This window comes from Pristis pectinata, chromosome 7 (assembly GCF_009764475.1).
Source record: "Pristis pectinata isolate sPriPec2 chromosome 7, sPriPec2.1.pri, whole genome shotgun sequence".
Classification (NCBI taxonomy): Eukaryota; Metazoa; Chordata; class Chondrichthyes; order Rhinopristiformes; family Pristidae; genus Pristis; species Pristis pectinata.
In genome coordinates this window covers 10,962,099-10,987,220 of record NC_067411.1, presented here as the reverse complement: position 1 = coordinate 10,987,220, position 25,122 = coordinate 10,962,099, and the positions used below count along the sequence as shown (strand labels likewise).

The window sequence follows — 25,122 nt, the reverse complement described above, 5'->3', positions numbered from 1 at the left end:
TCCAGAATAGTGGGGCGGTGGGGGGGGGGGCGCAGGGGAGAGGGGGCAGGTGAAGGATGTGGAGATGAAAGAGGTTCTTCAGATGAGGTGGATTGGAAAATGCAAGGGGGATTGCGTAAAACACTGCCGTGGTTGGTGAGGGTAAACCTGCGATTTTTCAGGCCCTGGAACTTCATAAGAGAGAGGGGGAGGATCCGGGTTGTAGACCTTTGGATTATCTGGAGTTTGGCAAGAGAGGAGGTGTGAAGTTGTTGACAGATCAGGAGTTGGGAGGCAAAGTTCATTCTCAGCCACTGCAAGACCTTACATCGAAAAGAGCCGTCAACCTTTGTTGGCTCCTATTTTAATAGCACAGTGGGAACTTAATTTGGCCTCTAGTTATCAAATTATTGACTGGTGGACTATTTTACCCGAAACCTGGCCTTATTGTGGAGCTTGCTGATACCAATGTTCTTCCTGGGATAAATAAATCTCAAACCACCAGAGAATTTCAGCTGACCTCCTGTTATTTGATTCACAGTTATCAGTGTCAGCCTTGATTCACTAGTAGGGCTCTTGTCTCTCACTCAGGGAGTCTGTGAACCCTAGCAACGTTTCAAAGGCTTGGACGTAAAATCGAAGCTGTCACCTCAGCAGCGGGCTGTTGTGAGTGTCTTTAGTGGATATAAATGCTTCCAAGGTGTGTATTGAAAGGAGTGTGGGGAGTGATTCTTGTGTCCCAAACCAAGCAAAACAAATCATTTAATTCATTGGTGCTTGTCCAACCTTGCTGAATGCAAATTAGTTTCTGGTATTCCACACCGTACTGTAATGTGTGAAAATCAGCCTCCCCTCCATGGACACTGTCTGCACTTCCTGCTGCCTTGGGAAAGCAGCTCCCACCCCAGACATTCTCTCTTCTTCCCCCTCCCATCGGGCAGAAGGGACAAAAGCCTGAAAACAAGCACCACCAGGCTCAAGGACAGCTTCTGTCCCACTGTTATAAGACTCTTGAACATTCCTCTTGTACGATAAAGATGAACTCCTGACCTCACAATATACCTCGTCACGGACCTTGCATCTTATTGTCTACCTACACGGCACTTTCTCTGTAACTGTAACACTATATTCTGCATTCTGTTACGCTTGTCCTTTGTACTACCTCGATGTACTTATGTTTTGAAATGATCTGTATGGATAGCATGCAAAACAAAGTTTTTCACTGTATCTTGATACATGTGACAGTAATAAACCAATTACCAATTACCAATGTCCATACTTTAAACTCCATCCTAAATTTTTCCCAGAGGCGAGCATGCTTTATGTTGAACATATCATAATACATAAAAAAAGACTTGCTGTAACGTAAAGCCTTTGACAACCACACTATAGGAAGGACGTGGTTGCACTGGAGAGAGTGCAGAGGAGGCTCACTAGCTTGTTGCCTGGATTGGAGGACTTTAGTTATGGGGAGAGGTTGGATCGGCTGGGTTTGTTTTACCTGGAGCGAGGGAGGCTGAGTGGTGACCTGATAGAGGTGTGTAAGATTATGAGGGACATATACAGTATAGGGTAGATTGTCAGAATGGTTTTCCCATAGTAGGGATATGAAAAAACAAGAGTGCAGAGGTTTAGGGTGAGAGGTTGGAGACTTAAAGAGGATCAGTGGGGTAATTATTTTACACAGTGAGTGGTTGTTATCTGGAAAGTGCTGCCAGAGGAGGCAGTAGAATCAGATGGAATTACTGTATTTAAGAAATATTTAGACAGGCAAGGCATAGAAGAATATGGTTCTAATGTGGTCAAATGGGATTAATAACAACGTTTAAAAGACATTTGGATAAGTACATGGAGGAAGGATTTAGAGTGATATGGGCCAAATGCAGGCAAATGGGACTAGCTTGGTTGGCACCATGGTTGGCATGGATGAGTTGGGCCGAAGGGCCTTTTTCCGTGCTGTATTACTCTATGACTCTAATGTAGATGGGCAAAAGGGTTAGCATGGACACGATGGGCCCAAGGGCCTGTTTCTATGCTGTACACCTCTATGACACTATGACTCTATGACTCCAACCCTGGGATGTGCCAGAGTGCTCTCCACACAGTGTTTCAGTTCTTGAAGCTAAGTCACTGATGTAATGTAGGAAATGTGTCATTCAGTTTGTACACAGCAACGAGATCACAGTCATAAAATCATACAGCACAGGTACAGGCCCTTTGGCCCACCATGTCCATGCTGACCATCAAGTACCCATCTATACTAATCCCATTTACCTGCACTTGGTCCGTAGCCCACTATACCTTAACATAGAACATAGAGCACTACAGCACAGTACAGGCACTTTGGCCCACAATGTTATGCTGACATTTTATCCTGCTCTAAGATCTACCTAACCCTTCCCTCCCTCATCGCCCCCCCATTTCTCTGTCATTCATGTGTCTATCTAAGAGTGTCTTAAATGTCCGTAATGTATCTGCCCCCACCACCTCTGCCGCAGTGCGTTCCACGCACCCACCACTCCCTGTGTAAAAAACTTACCCCTGACATCCCCCTTATACCTTCCTCCAATTGTCTTAAAATTATGCCCCCTCGTGTTAGCCATTGGCCAGATATTAGTGATAGGGGATAAAGACTGAAGGGAAAAGCTTCCCCGCTCTTCTCTGAAGTGCTGCCAAGCGATATTGATAACTATCCAATGGGTTTAATGTCTCATCTGAAAGATGGCACCCCTGGCACTCACATCCCTGCACAGGGCACTGGGAGGGTCCACCTGGGACTCGGAGAATAACTCAAACCTTCTAGAGCCACGAGTTCCAGCAACCGATCCTTGACCAGCACCTGTCAGAATTCTTTGAAACCAAGTGAGAGGACTTACAGCGTGTATGATTCAGGTCACCTCACCACTGGAATGGTGCGATGGTACTGGGGAGGGTGCAGAGGAGATTTACAAGGATGTCGTCTGGCTGGAGAGTTGTCGTGAAGAGGAGGGAATGTCTAGGCTGAGGGTTATATTCTTGGTGACAAAGGAGATGGGGGAAGGTGTATAAAACTATGAGAGAACAGGAAAGATCTGCTCCCCTTGGCAGACAATGTTAACAAGTAGCAGACGCAGCTTCAGGTGACATCTCCTCCCCAGGTTATGGCAGGGTTCTGTTCCTCTGAACTGTTTCCTAACCCAGACAGTTCGCAAGTCGGAAATGTGGCCGCGAGCCAAGTTCCCACACGGCAGAAGGTGCCTGCGGGGTGCAGCAGCAGGCGAATCCATCCCGCTGGCCTCCCAAATGCTCGTTCATATGAATGGGCTGTACGTGAGTTGGGTGTTCGTAAACTGGGGAGGACCTGTAATTGGCTGAATGATTAGAGGGGAGTTCAGAAAAAAAATATTGCTCTCAACAAGTCTTGTGGGTCAGGAACTCAATGCCTTCAAGGGTTTGGAGGCAAAAACCTTTGAAAGGCACCTGGATAATCGTTAATCTGCAAGGATTTGGTTGGCATTGTCATTTGGTCTCCCTTTGTGCTGTATGTTTCCATTATTCATTAATTCAAGGCAACTATTGTTGTCAGCAAGCACTGTGTGGTGATAGGACAGTGACGTGACTTCAAAATGGAGCCAGATGTTCCTGCAGATGAGTGCCATCAGTGGAATCCATCCGGGACATGTCCTCTTCTCGTTACTACCATCGGGGAGGAGGTACAGGAGACTGAAGACTCACTTTCTCCTCTTAATCCCCTCTGCCATCAAATTTCTTAAAGGTCCATGAACCCATAAACACTACCTCGTGTAGTGAGAAATCCACATGGCTGTCACGTGACAGTAACGGCCTGACCGGAGGACAGCATTGCTCCTTGGATCGGATGTTATACCACTGTCAATCAAGGTGCGGCTCCACCCACCCCTCAGGTGTGAGAGTACCTTTTGTCTCTGAACTTGCTTGACCATTGGGTGTGAGAGCACCTTTTGTCTCTGAACTTGCTTGAACATTGGCTGTGGCAGGCACCTTTGTCCTTGATCCCCAAACCATTGTCCCGTTTAAATCACAACAGTGAGGCTCCACCCAGCCTCCTAGCACCATAAAAGGGTTGCAATCTCCTCGCTCTCTCTCCTTGACAACCCCAGGAATAGTGAGACAATGCTGCAGAGATCACTGGTAAGAGTGCATCACCATGTGGTTTGGGAGCATTTCACTCAGACTCAGGGAGTGTTAAGGGCCAATGCTAGTGTGGGTCAAGCATTGAAGTATTATATCCTGAAGTTGTACATTGTTATTGTGTGCTTGTGTGTATCAGTGTGTGTCTGTGAGTGTATCTTATCCCAGTTGTAATCCCCCCTCACATTCGCGGTCTCCTCCTGTGTATGTGAGTGTGTGTCTATTCCCATCCATTCTGTCCCTGCATTTGCCTTTGTGATTAAACTAGTTTTGATATCCAAAGCTCATGTCCGGAGTCCTTCATCCTTAAAGACTCTTAAAGAACCATTAAAGAACCATCATCCTTAAAGAACCATTTGACACAACACCTTGTTATTCCTTTTGTTTTGCACTATTTATTTCTATTTTATGCCTTTGCACTGTACTGCTGCTGCAAAACAACAAATTTCACCTCATATAAGTCAGGGATAATAAACCTGATTCTGATTCTGATTCTGAATGGGAGCTTCCATTCCCTCTGAGTATCTGCTGCAGTTCAATTTGTGAACAGTTTTGGTCACCCTGTTATTGGAAAGACATCATTAAACTGGAAAGAGTGCAGAGAAGATTTACGAGGATGCTGCCAGGACTTGAGGGCCTGAGTTGTAGGGAGAGGTTGGGCAGGTTGGGACTTTATTCCTTGGATTAAGGAGATTGAGGGGTGACCTTATAGAAGTGTATAAAATCATGAGGGGTATAGATAGGGTGAATGCACACAGTCTTTTTCCCTAAGGAAGGGGACCTTGCACCTTATTGTCTACCTGCAATGCACTTCCCTGTGGCTGTGACACTTTACTCTGTACTGTTATTGTTTTTACCTGCATTACTTCAATGCACTCTGTACTAATTCAATGTAACTGCACCGTGTATGAACAGTATGCAAGACATACCATTCAAGACATATCTCGGTACAAGTGACAATAATAAACCAATACCAATACTAACATCTAGAGGGCATAGGCTTAAGGGTGATAAGAAAAGATAAAATATCTTTATTAGTCACATGTACATCGAAACACACAGTGAAGTGCATCTTTTGCGTAGAGTGTGCTGGGGGCAGCTCGCAAGTGTCACCCACGCTTCTGGCGCCAGCATAGCATGCCCACAACTTCCTAACCTGTACGCCTTTGGAATGTGGGAGGAAACCAGAGCACCCGGAGAAACCCACACAGACAAGGGGAAGACGTACAAACAGCAGCAGGAATTGAACCCAGGTCGCTGGCGCTGTAAATCATTCTGCTAACCGCTACATTACTGTAAAGATTTAAAAGGGACCTGAAGGGTGCTTCTTCACGCAGAGGCTGGTGCGTATATGGAATGAACTGCCAGAGAAAGTGGTTGAGGCAGGTACAATAATATTTAAAAGACATTTTGATAAGTAGATGAATAGGAGGCGTTTAGAGGGATATGGGCCAAACCTGGGCAAATGTGTCTTGCTTGGTGGGCACCATGGTTGGTGTAGACAAGTTTGGTGCTGTAGTACTCTCTGACTCTCTGACTCAGTCGGAACCTCTCGACCATCTATTTGAGGGTAATTAGGGAGGAGCAATAAGTACTGGCCTTGCTAATGGTGCCCACGTTCTGCTTCTGAACAAAATAAGCTCTGGAATGGCTTCTGCATGCCAACGTGTCAACTTGTCTGCTCCTACTCCATAAGACATAAGACGTAGGAGCAGAATTAGGCCATTTGACCCACTGAGTCTGCTCTGCCATGGCTAATTTATTTCTCCCTCTCAACACCGTCCTCCTGCCTTCTCCCCGTAGCCTTTGACGCCCTCACTAATCAAGAACCTCCGCTTTAAATATACCCAAATGTACTCACTTCTCCCCAGGCAGCTGGTGAGGGCTCCACAGGTGGGTAGTACTTCGGGAGGTCCCAGGCCACTTCTGTCATGAACCACTTGAAGTCCTTGCACTTGAGATGCTTCCGCAGGACCTTCTGAGCCGTGATGTCACCAGTGGAGAGGTGCCGGTACTCAGGTCTCCGGTGGTAGATGTACTCAGCGTACTCATCCATCCAAGTCTCTGCCACTCGCTTCAGGTTCTACGGAAAGGGTTAAGAGTCCAGTTACCTTCCAGGCATTCTCGTCTCTGAAAACGCTCCCCATTGGCAACATCACTGGATCATACAGCAGAGTAGGAAGCTGTTCTTCCCATCTCGTCCATGCTGGTCCTTTGAAAGAGCTCCCCTGCTCTCTCCCCACTGCACCTCCTAAGGCAATGTAAGATGTAGGATGTCCTTTTATTAGTCACAAGTACATCGAAACACACAGTGAAATGCATCGTTTGTGTTGAGTGTGCCAGGGGCAGCCCGCAAGTGTCGCCACGCTTCCGGCGCCAACGTAGCACGCCCACAACTTCCTAACCCGCACGTCTTTGGAATGTGGGAGGAAACCGGAGCACCCGGAGGAAACCCACACAGACACGGGGAGAACGTACAAACTCCTTACAGACAGCGGCAGGAATTGAACCTGGGTCGCTGGCGCTGTAATAGCATTATGCTAACCACTACACTACCGTCCCTGCCAATGGGTAGCTCCTCTTTATTTATGGAGACTTGCACGAGAATCCCACCTCGGCCTTTGCCATTCTGTTGATTTGCTCCTGTCGCTGTATTTAATGTTGTATTTATTATATCCATTTATTCCGTGAGCTTTACGTGAGCAGGGGATTTCATTGCACCCTAGTGTATATGACAATAGACTAATCTGAATCTGGCGTGCCGGCCAATATTAACCCTTCACTGACCAGCACAGACACAGGGCACCTGGAGACACAAGAGAGACTGCAGATGCTGGAATCTGGAGCAACACACAAAAACCTGGAGGAACTCAATGGGTCAGGCAGCATTTGTGGAGGGAAACATTTCGAGTTGGGACCCTTCATCTGGATTACCCGGTCACTATTACAATGCAACCTGTGGGAGTGCGCTGTTGTTTTTCCCACATTATGATGTGACTACACTTTGAAAGGTACTTCAATGGGTATAAAGTACCGCAATCTGTCTTTTGGTCCCAGTTTCCTTTCCTTTTAGTGAATGTATAACCGGTGGACAAAGCCTCCTGTGACATCAGTTAGTAAGACTGCAGTTGACCCTGCCCACTTTCCTGCCATAACCCTCCATTCTGTGATTCCCTTAACGTGCAGACTGTCAATCCATGTAAACCTCCACTGGATCTTCTCTGATGCTCTGTGGTCAAAGCTGTGCCAACTCATGGCGGGAACCAACCACCACAGATCTGAACTCCCCTAGTCATAGGACAGTTTGAGGGCAGAGCTCAGAACCTCGACATCAAGTGATCCACAAATGCAGCACTGCGTTTTAATCTGTGGGGTACCGGGCTTGGAGGACTTGCAGATGTAGTGACAGCTTCATGCTGAGAGACGCTGCCATCAGTAAATTATTTTCTTTATTGAAGACCAGTTAGCACGCAGTTAGTTATAGAGTCATAGAGTCACACAGCATCGAAAAAGACCCTTCAGCCCAACTGGTCCATGCCAACCAAGATGCCCATCCAGTCCTGATGAAGGGCCTTGACCTGAAATGTAGACAATTCCTTTCCCCCCACAGATGCTGCTCGACCCACTGAGTTCCTTCAGCGTTTCATTTTGCTCCAGTCAGTACACAATGAATTAACCCCCGTGTCTCACCAATCCTTATCCCCACCAGCTGCTGCCAACATACGTACAAGATATATGTACAGTTTCTTTATTAACAATGGTGACTGCATTGATACTCCCACAAAATTAAAGGAAGTCTGAGTCCATCATTTGTGCTGAATAATTTACATCCAATTACAATCTGCTTAAACTTTAATGCAAGGCAGCTGCCCTCGCACTCAATACACGTTCAGTTGGAGATTCTGCCCTTGTCCACATGTGCCTATCTCTATCATTTGCTCTCTCTGTAGTCTGTGTGACATAATGATCACAGGTTTCAAGCTGATGTCAGCAAGGTGGGACGGAAGGCTGGTAGACTGATGAGCGCAGGTTGAGCAGCAAGGTTCTCTGATAACCAATAATTAATGCAGGCAAGCTCGGAAAACAGCAGCTAATTGCTCCTGGGATTCACCATGTGGTACACCCCAACTTCTACTTTCTTAGAAGCTTAAGGGGCAGGCGCGATAATGTAGCCGTTAACGTAACGTTATTACAGCGCCAGAAACCCGGGTTCAATTCTGGCCACTGCCTCTAAGGAGTTTGTACTTTCTCCCTGTGTCTGCGTGGGTTTCCTCCGGGTGCTCCGGTTTCCTCCCACATTCCAAAGACGTACGGGTTAGGAAGTTGTGGGCATGCTATGTTGGCGCCGGAAGCGTGGCGACATGGGCTGCCCCCAGAACACTCTATGCAAAAGATGTATTTCACTGTGTGTTTTGATATACATGTGACTAATAAAGATAAAGATATATTATAGGAGATTAGTCATGTCAGAAGATACACTAATTAACTTCTACATATGCACTGTTGAAATTATCCTGACTAGTTGCATCATGGCTTGGAACATCAATTCCGATGCACAAGAGGCTGCAGAGAGTAGTGGACACAGCCCAGTCCATCACAGGCAGAGCCCTCCCCACCATTTACATGAGATGCTGCCTCAAGAAGGCAGCATCTATCATCAAGGATCCCCACCATCCGGGTCATGCCCTCTTCTCGCTGCTACCAACAGGCAGGAGGTTCAGAAGCCTGAAGTCCCACACCACCAAGTTCAGGAACAGCAACTTTCCTGCAACCATCAGACTGTTGAACTGACCTGCACAACCTTAACCCAACCTCAACAACCAGAACACTACAGACCACCTCTTGCACGACCAGCGACTTGTCTCTGATTGTGTTTTTAATTTGCACGAATGTCTTGTTTTGCACAGTCTTTTTTCCTTCACTGCCTTGTATAATTTATGTATAACTTTTGTTCTGTTTAAGTTATCTGAACGTATATAAGATAAGATATCTTTATCAGTCACATGTCCATCAAACACACAGTGAAATGCATCTTTTGTGTAGAGTGTTCTGGGGGCAGCCCGCAAGTGTCGCCATGCTTCTGGCGCCAACATAGCACGCCCACAACTTCCTAACCCGTATGTCTTTGGAATGTGGGAGGAAACCGGAGCACCCGGAGGAAACCCACGCAGACACAAGGAGAACGTACAAACTCCTTACAGACAGTAGCAGGAATTGAACTTGTGTCACTGGTGCTGTAACAGCATTACACTCACCGCTACACTACCGTGCCTGCCCTGTCCCAGTGCCTGTGATGCTGCTGCAAGCAAATATTTCATTGTACCTGTACCTCACTGGACTGGTGCACATGACAATAAACTTGACTTGACTTGACAGACAGTTTTCATACTCTCTTCTTTGGTTTACAGGTTGGTAAAGGCAACTTATCATCCCTGAAAGGTATGCCAGAGAAACAGCAGGAATAAAACCGTTTGCTGTTATCAAGATAAAAATTGTTAGGCAACAATGGTTATCGGGATGGTTATCAGGATTTACAGAGGGATCTTGATCAGCTGGGTACGTGAGCCCAGGAATGGCAAATGGAGTTTAATTCAGATACGGTGTTGCATTTTGGGAAGACAAATCAGGGTAGGACATTAACAGTCTATGGTAGGGGCCTGGGGAGTGTTATAGAACAGAAGGAACTCGGAGTACAAATACATGGTTCCCTGAAAGTGGCGTCACAGGTAGACAGGGTGATGAAGAAGGCCTTTGGCACATTAGCCTTCATCAGACAGGGCACTGAGTATAGGAGTTGGGATGTTATGTTGCATTTGTGCAAGGTGTTGGTGAGGGTGCATTTGGAATATTGTGTTCAGTCTTACAGGAAAGATGCCATAAAGCTGGAAAGAGTGCAGCGGAGATTTACAAGGCATTGCCAGGACTTGAGGGACTGAGTTATGGAGAGAGGTTGAGCAGGCTGGGCCATTTTTCATTCAATCCATAGAGTCAGAGAGTACTACAGCACAGAAACAGGCCCTTCGGTCCATCTAGTCCATGCTGACCTGATCTTCTGCCTAGTCCCATCCTCCTGACCCGAACCATATCCCTCCAAACCCCTCCTATCCATGTACCTATCCAAACTTCTCTTAGATGTTACAATTGAACCCGCATCCACCACTTCTACTGGCAGCTCGTTCCACACTCGCACCACCCACTGAGTGGAGAAGTTCCCCCTCAGATTCCGCTTAAGTATTTCACCTTTCACCCTAAACCTATGACCTCTAGTTCTAGTCTCACCCAACCTGAAGGGAAAAGGCCTACATGCATTCACCCTATTTATACCCCTCATAACTTTGTATACTTCTACAAGATCTCCCCTCATTCTCCTGCGCTCTGGGGAATAAAGTCCTAACCTATTCAACCTTTCCCTAGAACTCAGGTCCTCAAGTCCTGGAAATATCCTTGTAAATTTTCTCTGCACTCTTTCAAGCTTATTGATATCTTCCCTGTCGGTAGGTGACCAGAACTGCACAAAGTAGTCTAAATTCAGCCTCACCAACGTCTTGTACAACTTCAACATAACATCCCAACTCCTGCACTCAACGCCCTGGTTTAAGATAAGATAACATAACTTTATTTGTCATATGTACATCGAAACACAGTGAAATGCATCTTTTTTGTGTAGAGTGTTCTGGGGGCAGCCCGCAAGTGTCACCACGCTTCCAGCACCAAAATAGCATGCCTACAACTTCCTAACCCGTACGTCTTTGGAATGTGGGAGGAAACCGGAGCACCCGGAGGAAACCCATGCAGACGTGGGGAGAACATACAAACTCCTTACATTTATGAAGGCCAATGTGCAAAAGCTCTCTTTACGACCCTATCTACCTGTGATGCCACTTTCAAGGAACCATGGACCTGTATTCCCAGGTCCCTTTGTTTGAGCATAGGGGAATGATAGATGATTTTATAGAGATGTATAAAATCATGAGGGGCATAGATAGGGTGAACGTGCACAGTCTTTTTCCCAGGGTGGGGGAATTAAGAACTAGAGGGCATAGGTTTAAAGTGAGAGAGGAACCTGAGCGGCAACTTTTTCACCCAGAGGGTGGTCAGTGTATGGAATGAGCTTCCAGAGGAAGTGGTTGAGGCAACTACATTAACAACATTTAAGAGATACTTGGACGGGTACACGGATAGCGAAAGTTTAGAGGGATATGGGCCAAACGTGGGCAAATGGGACTAGCTTAGATGAGAATCTTGGTTGCATGGACCAGTCGGGCTCAAGGGTGTGTTTCTGTGCTGTGTGGCTCTATGACAATATAATAACTTGTGTGTTCTACTTCCACTCCAGACTCAAGCCCAGAAATATGAACTACCACCCCAAGATTCAATAAGAGTTTGCTGCATTATCGATGACGCCTTCATTTTGATAAAACTCTAAACTAAAGCCCTGCCCTCTCTCTCAAGCACACTATTTCAAAGAACACAGAACACAGAACATAGAACACTACAGCACAGTACAGGCCCTTCGGCCCACAAGGTTGTGCCGACATTTTATCTTGCTCTAAGATCTATCTAACATCTAACCTTTCCCTCCCAAATAGCCCCCAGTTCCTCTATCATTCATGTGTTTATCTAAGAGTCTCTTAAATGTCCCTAATGTATCTGCCCCCACCACCTCGGCAGGCAGTGCATTCCCCGCACCCACCACTCTCTGTGTAAAAAACTTACCCCTGACATCCCACTTATACCTTCCTCCAATCACCTTAAGATTATGTCCACTCATGTTAGCGGCCGGGGAATAGCTCCTGGTGCACTAGCCAATATTTGATAGGGAAATTATTGGAGAAGATCCGAGGGACAGGATTTACTTGCATCTGGAACAGCATGGACTTATTAGGTAGAGTCAACATGGCTTTGTGTGGGGCGGGTCATGTCTTACAAACCTGGTTGAGTTTCTTGAGGAGGTGACGAAGATGATTGATGAGGGTAGGGCAGTGTTGTCTACATGGACTTTAGTAAAGCATTTGACAAAGTTCCTCATGTAGGCTGATCCAGAAGATTAAATCACATAGGATCCACAGTAAGTTGATAAATTGGACCCAAAATTGGCTTTGTCATGGAAGACAAATGGTAGTGGTAGAGGGGTGTTTTTCTGTCTGGAGGTCTTTGACTGGTGGTGTTCTGCAGAAATCAGTGCTAGTACTTAGGTAGTTTGTAACATATATTAATAATCTAGATGGAATGCAGGTGGTCTGATTAGTAAGCTTGCAGAGGACATGAAAATTGGTGGAGTTGTAGGTAGTGAGGAAGGTTGTCAAATAACATGGCAGGATGTAGGTCAGTTGAAAATTTGGGTGAAGAAGTGGCAGATGGAGTTTAATCTGGACAAGTGTGAGATGTGCACTTTGGGAGGTCAAATGCAAGAGAAAAGTGTACAGTTAATGGCAAGACCCTTGGGAGCATTTAGGGGATCTTGGGGTGCAAGCCCATAGCTCCCTGAAAGTGGCAACACAAGTGGACAGGGTGGTAAAGAAGGCTCATGACATTTCCTGCAGCTGTTTCAAACATTGGTTCGGCCACATTTGGAGTACTGCGTGCAGTTCTGGTCGCCACACTATGGGAAGGAGTTGGAGGCTTTGGAGAAGGTGCAGAAGAGGTTCGCCTGGATGTCACCTGGATTGGAGTGTATTAGCCATAAGGAGAAGTTGGACAAACTTGGATTGTTTTCTCTGGATCATTTGAGGCAGAGTATATAAATTCACAAGAGGCATAGATAGGATAGATAATTAGAGTCTTTCTTCCCCAGGGTGGAAATGTCAAAAACCAGAGGGCATAGGTTAAGGTGAAAGGGAGAAAATTTATAAGAGATTTGTGAGGTCATTTTTTTTTACACAGAGAGTGGTAGGTGCCTGGAACACAGTAGAAGCAGACACGACAGCAACATTTAAGATGCATTTAGACATTCACATGAACAGGCAGGGAGTAAATGGATATGGACCATGTGCAGGTAGATGGTAGATTAGTTAGATTGCCATCATGGCCATTGCAGACATGGTAGGCCAAGGGCCTGTTCCTGTATTCTATGTTCTAACTTGACATTGTGAATAGTCACAATATTGGAGGATTCTTGCCTCTTTGCCGTGAGCTGCTTGGTTACAGAAGTTTGCCAGCAACCTCCCTTGGGGTTTAAAGAAATTAAATGCACTTGTGCCTTAATTATCCTTGCACGAATTTAAGGCTTGTACTCAACAACGCAAGTAACTATTTCTGGAGAGGAACCATGCTCCTTAAATGACCAGAAGAGAAATCAATCTAAAATTGTGGAGTCTGGGTCAAAGTCAAAGTCGAGTTTATTGTCATGTGCAGAAGTACATGTGTGCACAGGTGCAATGAGAAACTTACTTGCAGCAGCATCACAGGGACATAGCATCAGATAAGCAGCATTCACAAGAAAGCATAAATTAAACATAATTTTTACAAGAAAGAACACAATTAGAATGAAAAAAGCAAAGTTAATTTTAGTGCAAAGTGATCAAAGTGGTCATAGTATTGCTGTAGTGATTAGGGTTTTGTTGGTTGATTCAAGAACCAAATAGTTCAAGGGAAGTAGCTGTTCTTGAACTTGGTGGTGTGGGAATTCAGGTTTCTGTACCTCTTGCCAGATGGTAGCTGTGAGAAGATGGCACAGCCCAGATGGTGGGGATCTTTGATGATGGATGTTGCCTTCTTGAGGCAGTGCTTCCTATAGATACTACTGATGGTGGGGAGGGATGTGCCCGTGATGTATTGGGCAGAGTCCACAACTCTCTGCAGCTTCTTATGTTCCTGTACATTTGAATTGCTGCACCAGATCATGATGCAACCAGTCAGGATACATTTAACAGTCATGTAATAGTTGTGAATGCTTGAAGGTTGGTTAAAAAAAGTAATGTTATTTAATGTTCCCTTTCTGGCTCATTTTCCCCTCCCATTTTAAAGCAATTTTTTATACTGTACCTTCCATCAGAATTGTTCTGAAACATTATCTATGTTTCTCTTTCCACAGATGCTGGTGGCCTGAGATCACCACAGGTGCTATATAAATGCAATTTTGACATACTGTGTTTATAAAATAGATATTCTCACAACGAACACTAAAAGGAAATCACAAAGAAAGAAAAAGGTGTTGATAAACTTTACTCGAGATGAGTGTAATATTCTTGATGGCAGAATTTTTTAGGTATTCATACATACATCACACTGGGTTAGCTTGTTGAACCTTCCATGCCGTGGAGACTGTGGCTGATTGAGAAGCATGTTTTGCTGATGTGCCGCCAATTAACGTACTTCCTCAAAAGCCAAGATTGTCATCCTTCACCTAATAGATTTGACAGCCAACCAAAAGACACTGAGGTCAGCTACCAACTGCGGAGACCTCACATAGATTAGATCCACCTTCCTGTCATCCACAGATTTCTCAGAAGGGTTTGTGTAGCATTCTTCAGGTCACCAACTCTTAGCTGGTAGGTATGTGACCCATACTTTTCTCTCTGTTATTAACGGAGGCACAAGTGGTCATTGTGAATAAGCCTGGATAACTGCATTAGACCTGTTAGATATGTCAACTCGACTCTAATTTCTTCGGCAATAACTACACACATTTTTAACATACACCCACAAAAGGTGCCCCTGATTTTTAATATGAAAAAATTCATAAAACGTGGCATAACTGCATTATTCATAACAACGATTAAATTAAAGTACGTTGTCAGAAATGTCTGGCAATTTTATTGCTTTACACTAAACAATAAGATTGTTTAAAATAATTCATTGTGCATGAAGAACTTGGAAATATTTAAAGGATGCATTATTAATCTTTCATTCTTTCCTTTATTTCAGTGTGGAAATTGGAACATTTATGCATGATTTTAATACATAAATTGTGCATAAAATGGCTTTACCCAGGATAGATTGTGCTAGTGATCACTTCTGTGTGAAGATGCATCCAATGGGAAAGCAGTCAGGGACTTATTTAAAATGGTTGACCTTACCTTAGGGTCAGAGGTGATTAATGATATCATGGGTCATACATCTCACATCTCCTCCATTTCCAATGGAAATCGGAGCTCTTAAAGGCAAACTACTGTTCACCCATAGACGATGCAGAAACACGTAGTAGGTTTCAGAACTGAGACAGCAAATAAAGTATCTGCAAGGTCACCAATAGCACAAACATCTTCTAGCCTCAATGGAGAATGAAACAATGATTCTCCCTTCACTGTTCATAGCCTTACAGTCATAGAATTACACAGCGTGGAAACAGGCCCTTCAGCCCAACTTGTCCATGCCGACCAAGTTATCTATATGAGCTAATCCCATTTCCCTGCATTTGGCCCTCATTCCTCTAAACCTGTCCTATACACGTAACTGCCTAAATCTCTTCTAAATGCGATAATTGCACCTGCCTTTACCATTTACTCTGGCAGCTTGTTCCATGTACCCACCACCCTTTTTGGTCAGATCGATTCAGAGCTGCCTGCATTGATCACTGTCCCTCTCAGAGTGACGTGGGTTTACTCCATGTGAGTTGATTGGGCCAGAACCAATCATATGATGGGTGCCCACACAATGCAGACTATTGCACCCCTTCCACCCAACGTCTTGCCTTGTCTCCTTGGTAGCCACTTCTGCCACAGGGCGAGGTGTTGTTCAAGCTCTGACTTCCTTCCCACTGGTCAGTGTGGCAACGACACAGCAGCCATGTGCCCTGCCTGTAACTCCCGACAGAAGCCCACCAGCCTCATTTTGATACATGATCCTGTGTGCAAAATAGCCACAGAAATGCTTATAAAGATCCTTTACATTAATTTATTTGTGAGGATGAGAGTGGGTGTTAGTAGGGCAGGCACGGTAGTGTAGCGGTTAGTGTAACGCTATTACAGCGCCAGCGACCCGGGTTCAATTCCGGCCACTGTCTGTAAGGAGTTTGTACGCTCTCCCCGTGTCTGCGTGGGTTTCCTCCGGGTGCTCTGGTTTCCTCCCACATTCCAAAGACGTATGGGTTAGGAAGTTGTGGGCATGCTATGTTGGCGCCGGAAGCGTGGTGACACTTGCAGGCTGCCCCCAGGACACTCTACGCAGAAAAGATGCATTTCACTGTGTGTTTTGATGTACATATGACTAATAAAAGGTATCTTACAATGTGCATCACATCTGTAGTGCACCAAATGAGAGTGAACTTCAATTCCTATCTTCATATCTCTTTGGAGTTCAAAAGATGACTGCTGATCAACAAACTACACACTACTAAGGCATTTACCCTCTCACTTTATGACAGTTAGAGATTAGATTTCTTAGTGTAGGTTCCATCACTAACTATGCAAGTCACAAATCAGAGTTGCCATGTAAATGAAAAGGCCACTAATTGAATTCCCATCGAAATGATGAATATTCGGCAGAGCATGGGATTGAAGGTGCCGAAAATTAGTACAGACACGCTCCATTGAACACCATTCATGTTACAGACATGAAAAATGTCATCTATATAATACAGGCATTCAGGGTTGAGTGATGTGAATGGTAATGCTGAATTGATGTCTTGCAGTTTACACTCAATTACATCTTAAGGGTCAAGGGAAACTTGCACAGAGACAGACTGCTTAAGAAAAGATAGTACTTCTCATTAGCACCTTTCACTCTCCCAGGACACATCCTATTGGCCAAGGGAGGGGGTCTTCTTGTCGTGTCGTCGCTTGAACGAGCACAAGCTTCAAAAAAAGCTTTCACATTATGGAAGTTTACGGACACATTATCAATTTCCTCTGAGATTAAGAACAGAAACCGCTGTAAGCATTCAGCAAGTCAGTCAATGGAAAGAGAAACAGGGTTAACATTTCAGGTTGAAGACCCTTCATCAGATCTGGGAAAGTGAGAGAACAAGTTAGTTTTAAATCACAGAGGTGGTTGGTGGAGGGATTTGAACTCCAGTCTCCAAACACAGCTCCTAGTCTCTAAATTACTTGTCCAGAAGGTACAAAAGCTTTATTCTGCCTTCTGCCCTCTTCCTTTCCAGTCCTGATGAAGGGTCTTGACCTGACACGTTGACTGTTTATTTCCCTCCATAGATGCTGCCTGACCTGCTGAGTTCCTCCAGCATTGTGTGTGATTTGCTCCAGATTCCAGCATCTACAGAATCTCTTGTGTCCACAGAAGCATCACGGTGAGGTTATTGGGTGAGCATCCTGAAGTTTGGACCGTTGATCCTAACATGGCATTCGTTGCGTCAACCTCAGCTGAAGGTGAGGAATTAAATAAAGAAATTCGGCATGTTCCCATTGAGCCTCCCCAGTTTCCATAAATGCACCATAGAAAGCATCCAATCCGGATGCACCACAGCTTGGTATGGCAACTGCTCTGCCTGGGACTGCAAAAAACTGCAGAGTTGTGGACACAGCTCGGCACATCATGGAAATCAGCCTCCCCTCCATGGACTCTTGTCCACACTTCATGCTGCCTTGGTAAAGCAGCCAATAAAAAATAGGACAATAGATGTCTGTGACATCACATCCCACCGATGGATCAAAATGCAATTGAATAGACTATGTGCCACAGTAACCTGTCAGCAAAAGGCAAGGTTGAGGTAAAGAAGGTGGAGAGCATTTAGAATAATCAGTACCAGCTAAGGTCTGAACAGTACTTTAGTTTTACAAGGAGCACTTCCAGGTGACAAAGTTACCCTGACGCTCACACCTTCAGAATCGTCAGCAGATTTAATACACATTTAGAATTCCTTTCTCCATCATTTCTCCTGAGGGCAATTTAACCTTGATGACTGCTTTAATGATGTCTGCTTGAGAATTAAAAGGCATTGCTGAAGGAAGGTTTACTTTAGTCTGACTGAAGAGACCAGGGGAGGAAGGGAAAGGGCAGCACATCACAGATAGAAATGTCAGAACGACCTTTCCCCTCACGTGATAAATAAGGCAACATATCGAATCATCCAGTGGGTTCAGTAGGGGTTTTAAGGAGGAATATATCACATCCCAGCACAAACCAGCCTTAGGTCTGTTGGGACTGCAGGTGTATAAAAAGGTTATACATTGGCAAGGGGAAAGCCATAGGGTCAACAGGTGAATTGATTGTTAGGGAGTTATAGAATCATAGAGTACTACAGTGCAGAAGCAGGTCCTTCAGCCCAACTTGTCCATGCTGGCCAAGGTGTCCACCTCAGCTAGTCCCATTTGCAATTGTCTTCAGCTGGAGGGACCTGCGCTGTGGTTGAGTTGTAATTTTAGGCCAGGAGGGGCTCAGTTGACAGAAATCTCACTCCTCCAGGAAAGAGACAGGTTCAAGGGCAATTCAGAGCAGGTAATAGGCATATCGGCTTGCATGTCTCCAGTAGGTCACAGGGTCACTTCTGGAGACATCCCAGCTGATATGCACATCAACTAAGGACTTAAGGAAATGGGAGCCGGAGCAAGCCACTCGGCCCCTCACGCCTGCCCTGCTATTCAGGTATATTGTAAGAGACTACAACCAGCTGCATGGTTACCACCTGTTGGTGATACATATCAACCTGCAGTTGGAGTAAGTAGTACCAGGGAATATTTTACATCCAGTGGGAAAGACAAAATGAGTGACTTCATCGGGAAGATCTCTTGCTGCTTTAGTTCCTCAGTCTGTTGTCCTGGGAACACACTCTTCCAGTGCAGTGCTGGGACAGAGTCTTCCGCCTGGTATGCATATCCCAGCTCCTTGCTGTCACACAGTGTAGTGCTGGCTATATGGTTGTTTGCTCTGACAGACAGACTTTTACATTTGTTGAGGCCCCACTCTCAGACTCACCAGCTGTCAAAGTTGATTATATGTGAACATGATTCACTTAAAATATATATATTTAAGCTAACTAAATTAACTCAGTTGAAAAGGTCTACTCGCCATTCTCCTGCTTTTTTTATGATATAAGTATCTTTATTCGTCACATGTACATTGAAACACACAGTGAAATATATCTTTTTGCGTAGAGTGTTCTGGGGGCAGCCTGCACGTATTGCCACGTTTCCGGCACCAACATAGTATGCCCACAACTTCCTAACCCGTACATCTTTTTGGAATGTGGGAGGACGGTTTCCAGAGGATACCCACGCAGACACAGGGAGAACGTACAAACTCCTTACAGACAGCAGCCGGATTTGAACCCTGGTCGCTGGTGCTGTAAAGTGTTACGCTAACCGCTACATTACCGTGCCTGCTTCTCCTTGATCTCAAAAGGCCTATTGCTGTCACCGGTTTAACCTGACACAGACTCAGCTGGCAGCCTGTAGGTTGGGAAAACTGAGGTCTACTCTCCAGTAGGAGTGGTATCTACTGATACAGAGCAGGGGTAGACAATAGGAGATCCCAACTCCAGCTTAAGCTGGTGATGCGACCAGACTTCGACACCTGCAATGAAATACAAGTCCAAGCAGGTGGAAAAACAGTCACACTCCCACCAATTTCTCAGCTGAAAGCTTGAAAACACGAACCACCAAGCTGAAGGACAGATTCTACCCCGCTGTTATAAGACTCTTAAATGGACTTCTTGTATGATAAAGATGAACTCTTGATCTCTCAGTCTACCTCGTCATGGCCCTTGCACTTTATTGTCTACCTGTCTACGCTTTCTCTGTAACTGCATTCTGCATTCTGTTATTGCTTTTCCCTTTGTACCACCTCGATGTACTGATGTTTGGAATGATCTGTATCGATGGCGTACAAAACTGTATCTCGGTACATGGGACAATAATAAACCAATTACCAAAGAAGGCTCCTCCAGTGATAAGGCTCAGTACTGCACTGGTTCACTGCCAAGACAATGCACTCAAATCACTGGAGTGGAACTTGAACTCACAGAGGGAAGAGTGCTGTCAAATACGTTACGATTGACGCAGAGGCTAAAACTGTTTACTCTGTAACATTAATGGGGTAGGTGTCTCTTTACAACTCCGCCCCCCCAAAAAAAACAAGTTCTGAGAAAAGTCACATGGAGAAGTTCCTCCCTAACTTGGCATTGAGTAGTAAGAACACTCTACTCTTCAATACAGCAAGCAGTGTGCATTGAAGTACTGTTAAACAGGGTGTTGAAAGATGGCTTGGCAACTTACAGTTGTGCAGAGGAACAAATTCCTTTTTTACTTAAACTGACAATATTAATGCAGAGGAACAATCACTATTACAATTTTACTGCATCTCTGAATAGATAAAATCTTTTTCCAGAAGACTTCAAATTCCCACAGGGCTCATTTACCAAACAATCTGATTTTAATCCATTTCCTGACAATTTGGAGGTGTGTTAATACTGATTCAGGGAAACAGATGCACATTAATGGAAGCTGTCTCCTATGAGATGCACAGAACAGACCAGTTAATGGAATGTTATCAGAAGCTTGGATAATCAGAAATGGATGTCCTTTGCTTATAAAATAATTTTAATGTTTTTTGTACAATTTGTAAAAAGCTTTTAAACTTGGTAGGTTCAAAATGAATATATTCTAGTGGCTAGCTACACACTACAAAATGAAGACACAGAGTCGCTGGTTTGAAATCAGAAGTCGAATGAACGACAGGGGCGCAGTGTGCCTTTAATATCCCAAAACTTCCTGCGCTACAGTTCCTGCGCTGACGTCACGTGTGGGTCACCTGACCTTCCCGCACGCGGGCTTTCCTAGCCCGACGATGGAGAAGAAGGAGGACCCCGCGCCATCTTGGATCAGGGCCTCCGATGACGTTTCGCGATGTCGGGAGCCGGTTCGATGCCGGTGCGGTGAGTTGCTACAATATCCCCCCGTGGTTCACTTGATCTTAGCTTTTTAACCTCAACTGTTCCTGTGGAATTGCCTTCCTGACTACCATGATTTCATAAAAAGTAAGAACAGACGTTGGCCGTACAGCCTCTCAAACCCGCTCCAGCAGTCAATGACATCATGGCTGATTTAACTTTCCTCAAGTCCGCTATCCTGCCTTTTCCCTATAAAATCGGTTTATTATTGTCACATGTACTGGGGTACAGTGAGAAACTTTGTTTTGCATGCCACCCATACAGCTCATTTCATCACATCAGTACATTAGGTAGTGCAAGGGAAAAGCAATAACACAATGCAGAATAAAGTTATAGTTACAGAGAAAGTGCAATGGAGGCTAACAATAAGGTGCAAGGCCATGATGAGGTAGACTGTGAGGTCAAGAGTCCACCTTATCATACAAGAGGTCCTTTCAATAGTCTTTTAACAGCGGGATAGAAGCTGTCCTTGAGCCTGGTGGTATGTGCTTTCAGGCTTTTGTATCTTCTGCCTGATGGGAGGGGGGGAGAAGAGAGAATGTCCGGGGTGGGAGGGGTCTTTGATTATGTTGACTGCTTTCCTGAGACAGCGGGGTATAGATAGAGTCAATGGAGGGCAGGCTGGTTTCCGTGATGTGCTGAGCTGTGTCCACAACTCTCTGTAGTTTCTTGCAGTCACGGGCAGAGCAGTTGCCATACCAAGCTGTGATGCATCCGGATAGGATGCTTTCTATGATACATCTATAAAATTGGTGAGGGTCAACAGGGACATGCTGAATTTCTTTTGCCTCCCAAGGAATGTTATACCTGATAACTGACTGATGAAGAGCGTCTTACAATGCACAAGAAGTGTTTAACTGATAAATCTGGATCTCAGAATTTATTGAAGGCCAAACTTTTTACTTTGGAGCTAACAACCTAGCAATGTGTGACAAGCTGACAACAAGGAAACAAGGTTCAGAGGATACATCCAATAATAAATGTACCAGGAGAGCATAGTCTAAATGGGCAATCAGGGCTGATCATAAGGCAGACCATGGAGAATGGGAACAAAGAGCAGGAGGTAGGAACTTTGGAAATGTACTTGATCGATGCTTCAATATTGTCCATTGACTTGGAAAAGTAGGTTTGGCCCTTATCTGAGAAATGATAATACATTGCATTGATCACCTTAGTTGGAACCTTTGAGTGGAATAGTTTAAATGATTTGTAAGTAAATGGTCAGAGTGGATTCAGTAGGCTGAACGATCTGTTTTGAGCTGTATGAGTCTAGAACTGTAACAGCGGTAAGAGTAGTGATTGTATTTGTTCAAGCTTCCCAGTCATCTGTGTTGTAAATCGCTGAGTCAAACACCTATGAGGCACAGAAGAGTTGGAAAGACACTATCCCTGCATCCAATTACAGATAAAATGTACCTGAGGGGAGTGGCAGGAGGTTAGCAAAATTTTGATAGAGTCATAGAGTCATACAGCATGGAAACAGGCCCCTTGGACCAACTCGACCACATTGACCAAGATGCCCATCTAAGCTAGTCCCGCTTGTCCATGTTTGACCCATTTCCCTCTTAACTTTTCCTATCCATGTACCTATCCAAATTTTAAATGCCGTTATTTCTCCTGGAACTGCAGTTTAATGCACAACGAGGCTATCTGACCTACAATGTCGGCTTTTTACTTGAGCAGAGAGAAGTCAACACTACTGGCGTGCTTTATCCCTATGTTCTTTTGCTTGTAATTTTTATCCAATTTTCCCCTTCACAACTGCGCCTGTTCCAACCATTCTCTGGGTGAAAAACTTCCTTTGAACGCCTGTGCTGATTGTCAGCTGGGCTCCTTTCCTCCTCTTATCCCTGTGTTAGATGGTCCAAGTTCAAGTGCAATTCTAGGCTAGCCTTCTGATGTGGCAGTGAAGGACAGTTGCACTGTTGGACGTGACCTTTAAACCGAGACCTCATCTGATCTCCCAACTGAACATAAACATCCCATAGTCCTATTTTGTAAGAGTGTTAACCTCTGAGTAAGGGTCAATATTTAACTGCAAACTGACATCACAGAAACAGATTATAAGATTTCTTTATTAGTCACGTGTACATCGAAACGCACAGTGAAATGAATCTTTTGGGTAGAATGTTCTGGGGGCAGCCCGCAAGCGTTGCCACGCTTTCGGCGCCAACATAGCATGCCCACAACTTCCTAACCCGTACGTCTTTGGAATGTGGGAGAAAACCGGAGCACCCAGAGGAAACCCACACAGACACGGGGAGAACGTACAAACTCCTTACAGACAGCGGCCGGAATTGAACCCAGGTCACTGGTGCTGTAATAACGTTACGCTAACCACTACACTACCGTGCTAATTTTGCCATGTTGTGGAGTCTGCCATGACACACACAATCTGCTGTACTTGTTGCATTATAACTGTCATAGTCATAGAGTCATAGATTTATACAGCACAGAAACAAGCCCTTCGACCCAGCTCGTCCACGCCGACCAAGTTGCCTACATGAGCCAGTCCCATTTGCCTTTGTTTGGCCCATATCCCTCTAAACCTTTCCTACCCATGTATCTGTCCAAATATCTTTTAAATATTGGAATTGTACCTGCCTCTACCACTTCCTCTCACTCCACCTACCCACCACCCTCTGTGTGAAAGAGTTGCCCCCTCAGGTCCCTTTTAAATCTTTTCCCTCTCTCCTTAAATCTATGCCCCCTAGTTTAGGCCTCCCTGTATTTGGAAAAAGATTGTGACCCTCTATTTTATCTACACCCCTCATGATTTTATATACTTCGATAAGGTCACTTCTGTGCTCCAAGGGAAAACAAGTCCCTGTCTATCCAGTCTCTCCTTATAACTCAAAAAGAAGTCCCAGCCCACTCTGTCTCTCCTCATAACAAAAAAGGCCCAGCCTATCCAGTCTCCCCTTATAACTGGAGGGCTTCAGTGCTGGTGAATGCATTTAGAAATGTGCTTCATTGACTGTAAAGTGCAGAGCAAATGAAAGTGTCATGAAAAAAGTGCCTTAACTCTTGATCGAATTGAAGCAGTGCCTGATTATTGCCCACGAGGCCAATCTGAAAGATTGGATTATCAGAGGTTTCACATCTTTTATCCTGCTACATTCTCAGCTCGTTTGAACATAGGAGCAGAAGGAGGCCATTTGTTCCCTTGAGCCTGTTGTGCAATTCAATTAGATTATGGTTGATCTGTATCTTAACTCCATCAGCTCAATGTCCCTTGATATTTTTGCCAGTAAGAAAATGTATCAATCTCAGCTTAGAAATTTTCAATTCACTTTTAACCATTACAGTGCCATGGGAGCTCAGAAAATCAGGTGATCGACTGTTGTGCAAGGCAGTGCTCCCCCTCATTGCCCTTCTGCATCAATCTAATTTTAACTCAGCGTTGTCCTGTACCAGATTCACTGACTAAATTTAACCTGGTACTTCTGGTTGCCCCATTACAGTAAGGATTTGGAGGCTTTGGAGAAGATGCAGAAGAGGTTTATTAGGATGCTGCCTGGACAAGAGGGTATGAGATATAAGGAGAGGTTGGACAAACTTGGGTTGTTTTCTCTGGATCGTTAGAGGCTGAGGGAAGACCTGATAGAAGATTATGCGAGGCATAGATAGGGTAGACAGTCAGAATCTTTCTCCCAGGGTAGGAATGTCAAGTCATGGATTTATGGCGAAAGGGGGGAAAGTTTTTGACACAGAGACCGGAAGGTGCCTATTCCAGGTTGCCAGGGGAAGTGGTGGAAGCAGATACAATCATGGTATTTAAGAGGCTGTTGGATAGACCCATGAACATGCAGAGAATGGAGGAATATGGATCACGTGTGGACAGAAGAGAATTAGTTTAATTCGGCATCTTGTTTGCTGCGGATGTTGTGGGCCGAAGGCCCTGTTCCTGTGCTGTACTGTTCTGTGTTCTATGTTCTATGTTCTATGTTCACTTATTAGTAGAACAACAGGGAAAGAGGACATTTGGATCCCTGACTTCTCACAGAGAACAGTCCCATTCTACCTGTCATGTTCCTGTAGCCCCACAGACTATCCTCTCCCAAATACCCATCAACTCCTCTTTGATTCTTATGTACACCAAGGAGTAACTTACAGTGGCCAATTAACCTTCCAGGATGTCTTTGGGATGGGGGAGGAAATTGGAGCACCTGGAGGGATCCCACTCTTCCACAGGGAGAATATGGAAACTC

General features: G+C 44.9%; 1 protein-coding gene across 2 annotated transcripts in view; it reads right to left on the bottom strand.

The window, feature by feature from the left end:
• galntl6 (polypeptide N-acetylgalactosaminyltransferase like 6) overlaps positions 1-25,122 on the bottom strand; it is a 1,051,879-nt gene that overhangs the window by 56,112 nt on the left and 970,645 nt on the right. For both annotated transcript variants that reach the window (XM_052019321.1, XM_052019322.1), the window contains exon 9: positions 5,990-6,211. In XM_052019321.1, the coding sequence (XP_051875281.1) occupies positions 5,990-6,211 (222 nt within the window). The remainder of the gene's footprint in view (positions 1-5,989; positions 6,212-25,122) is intronic.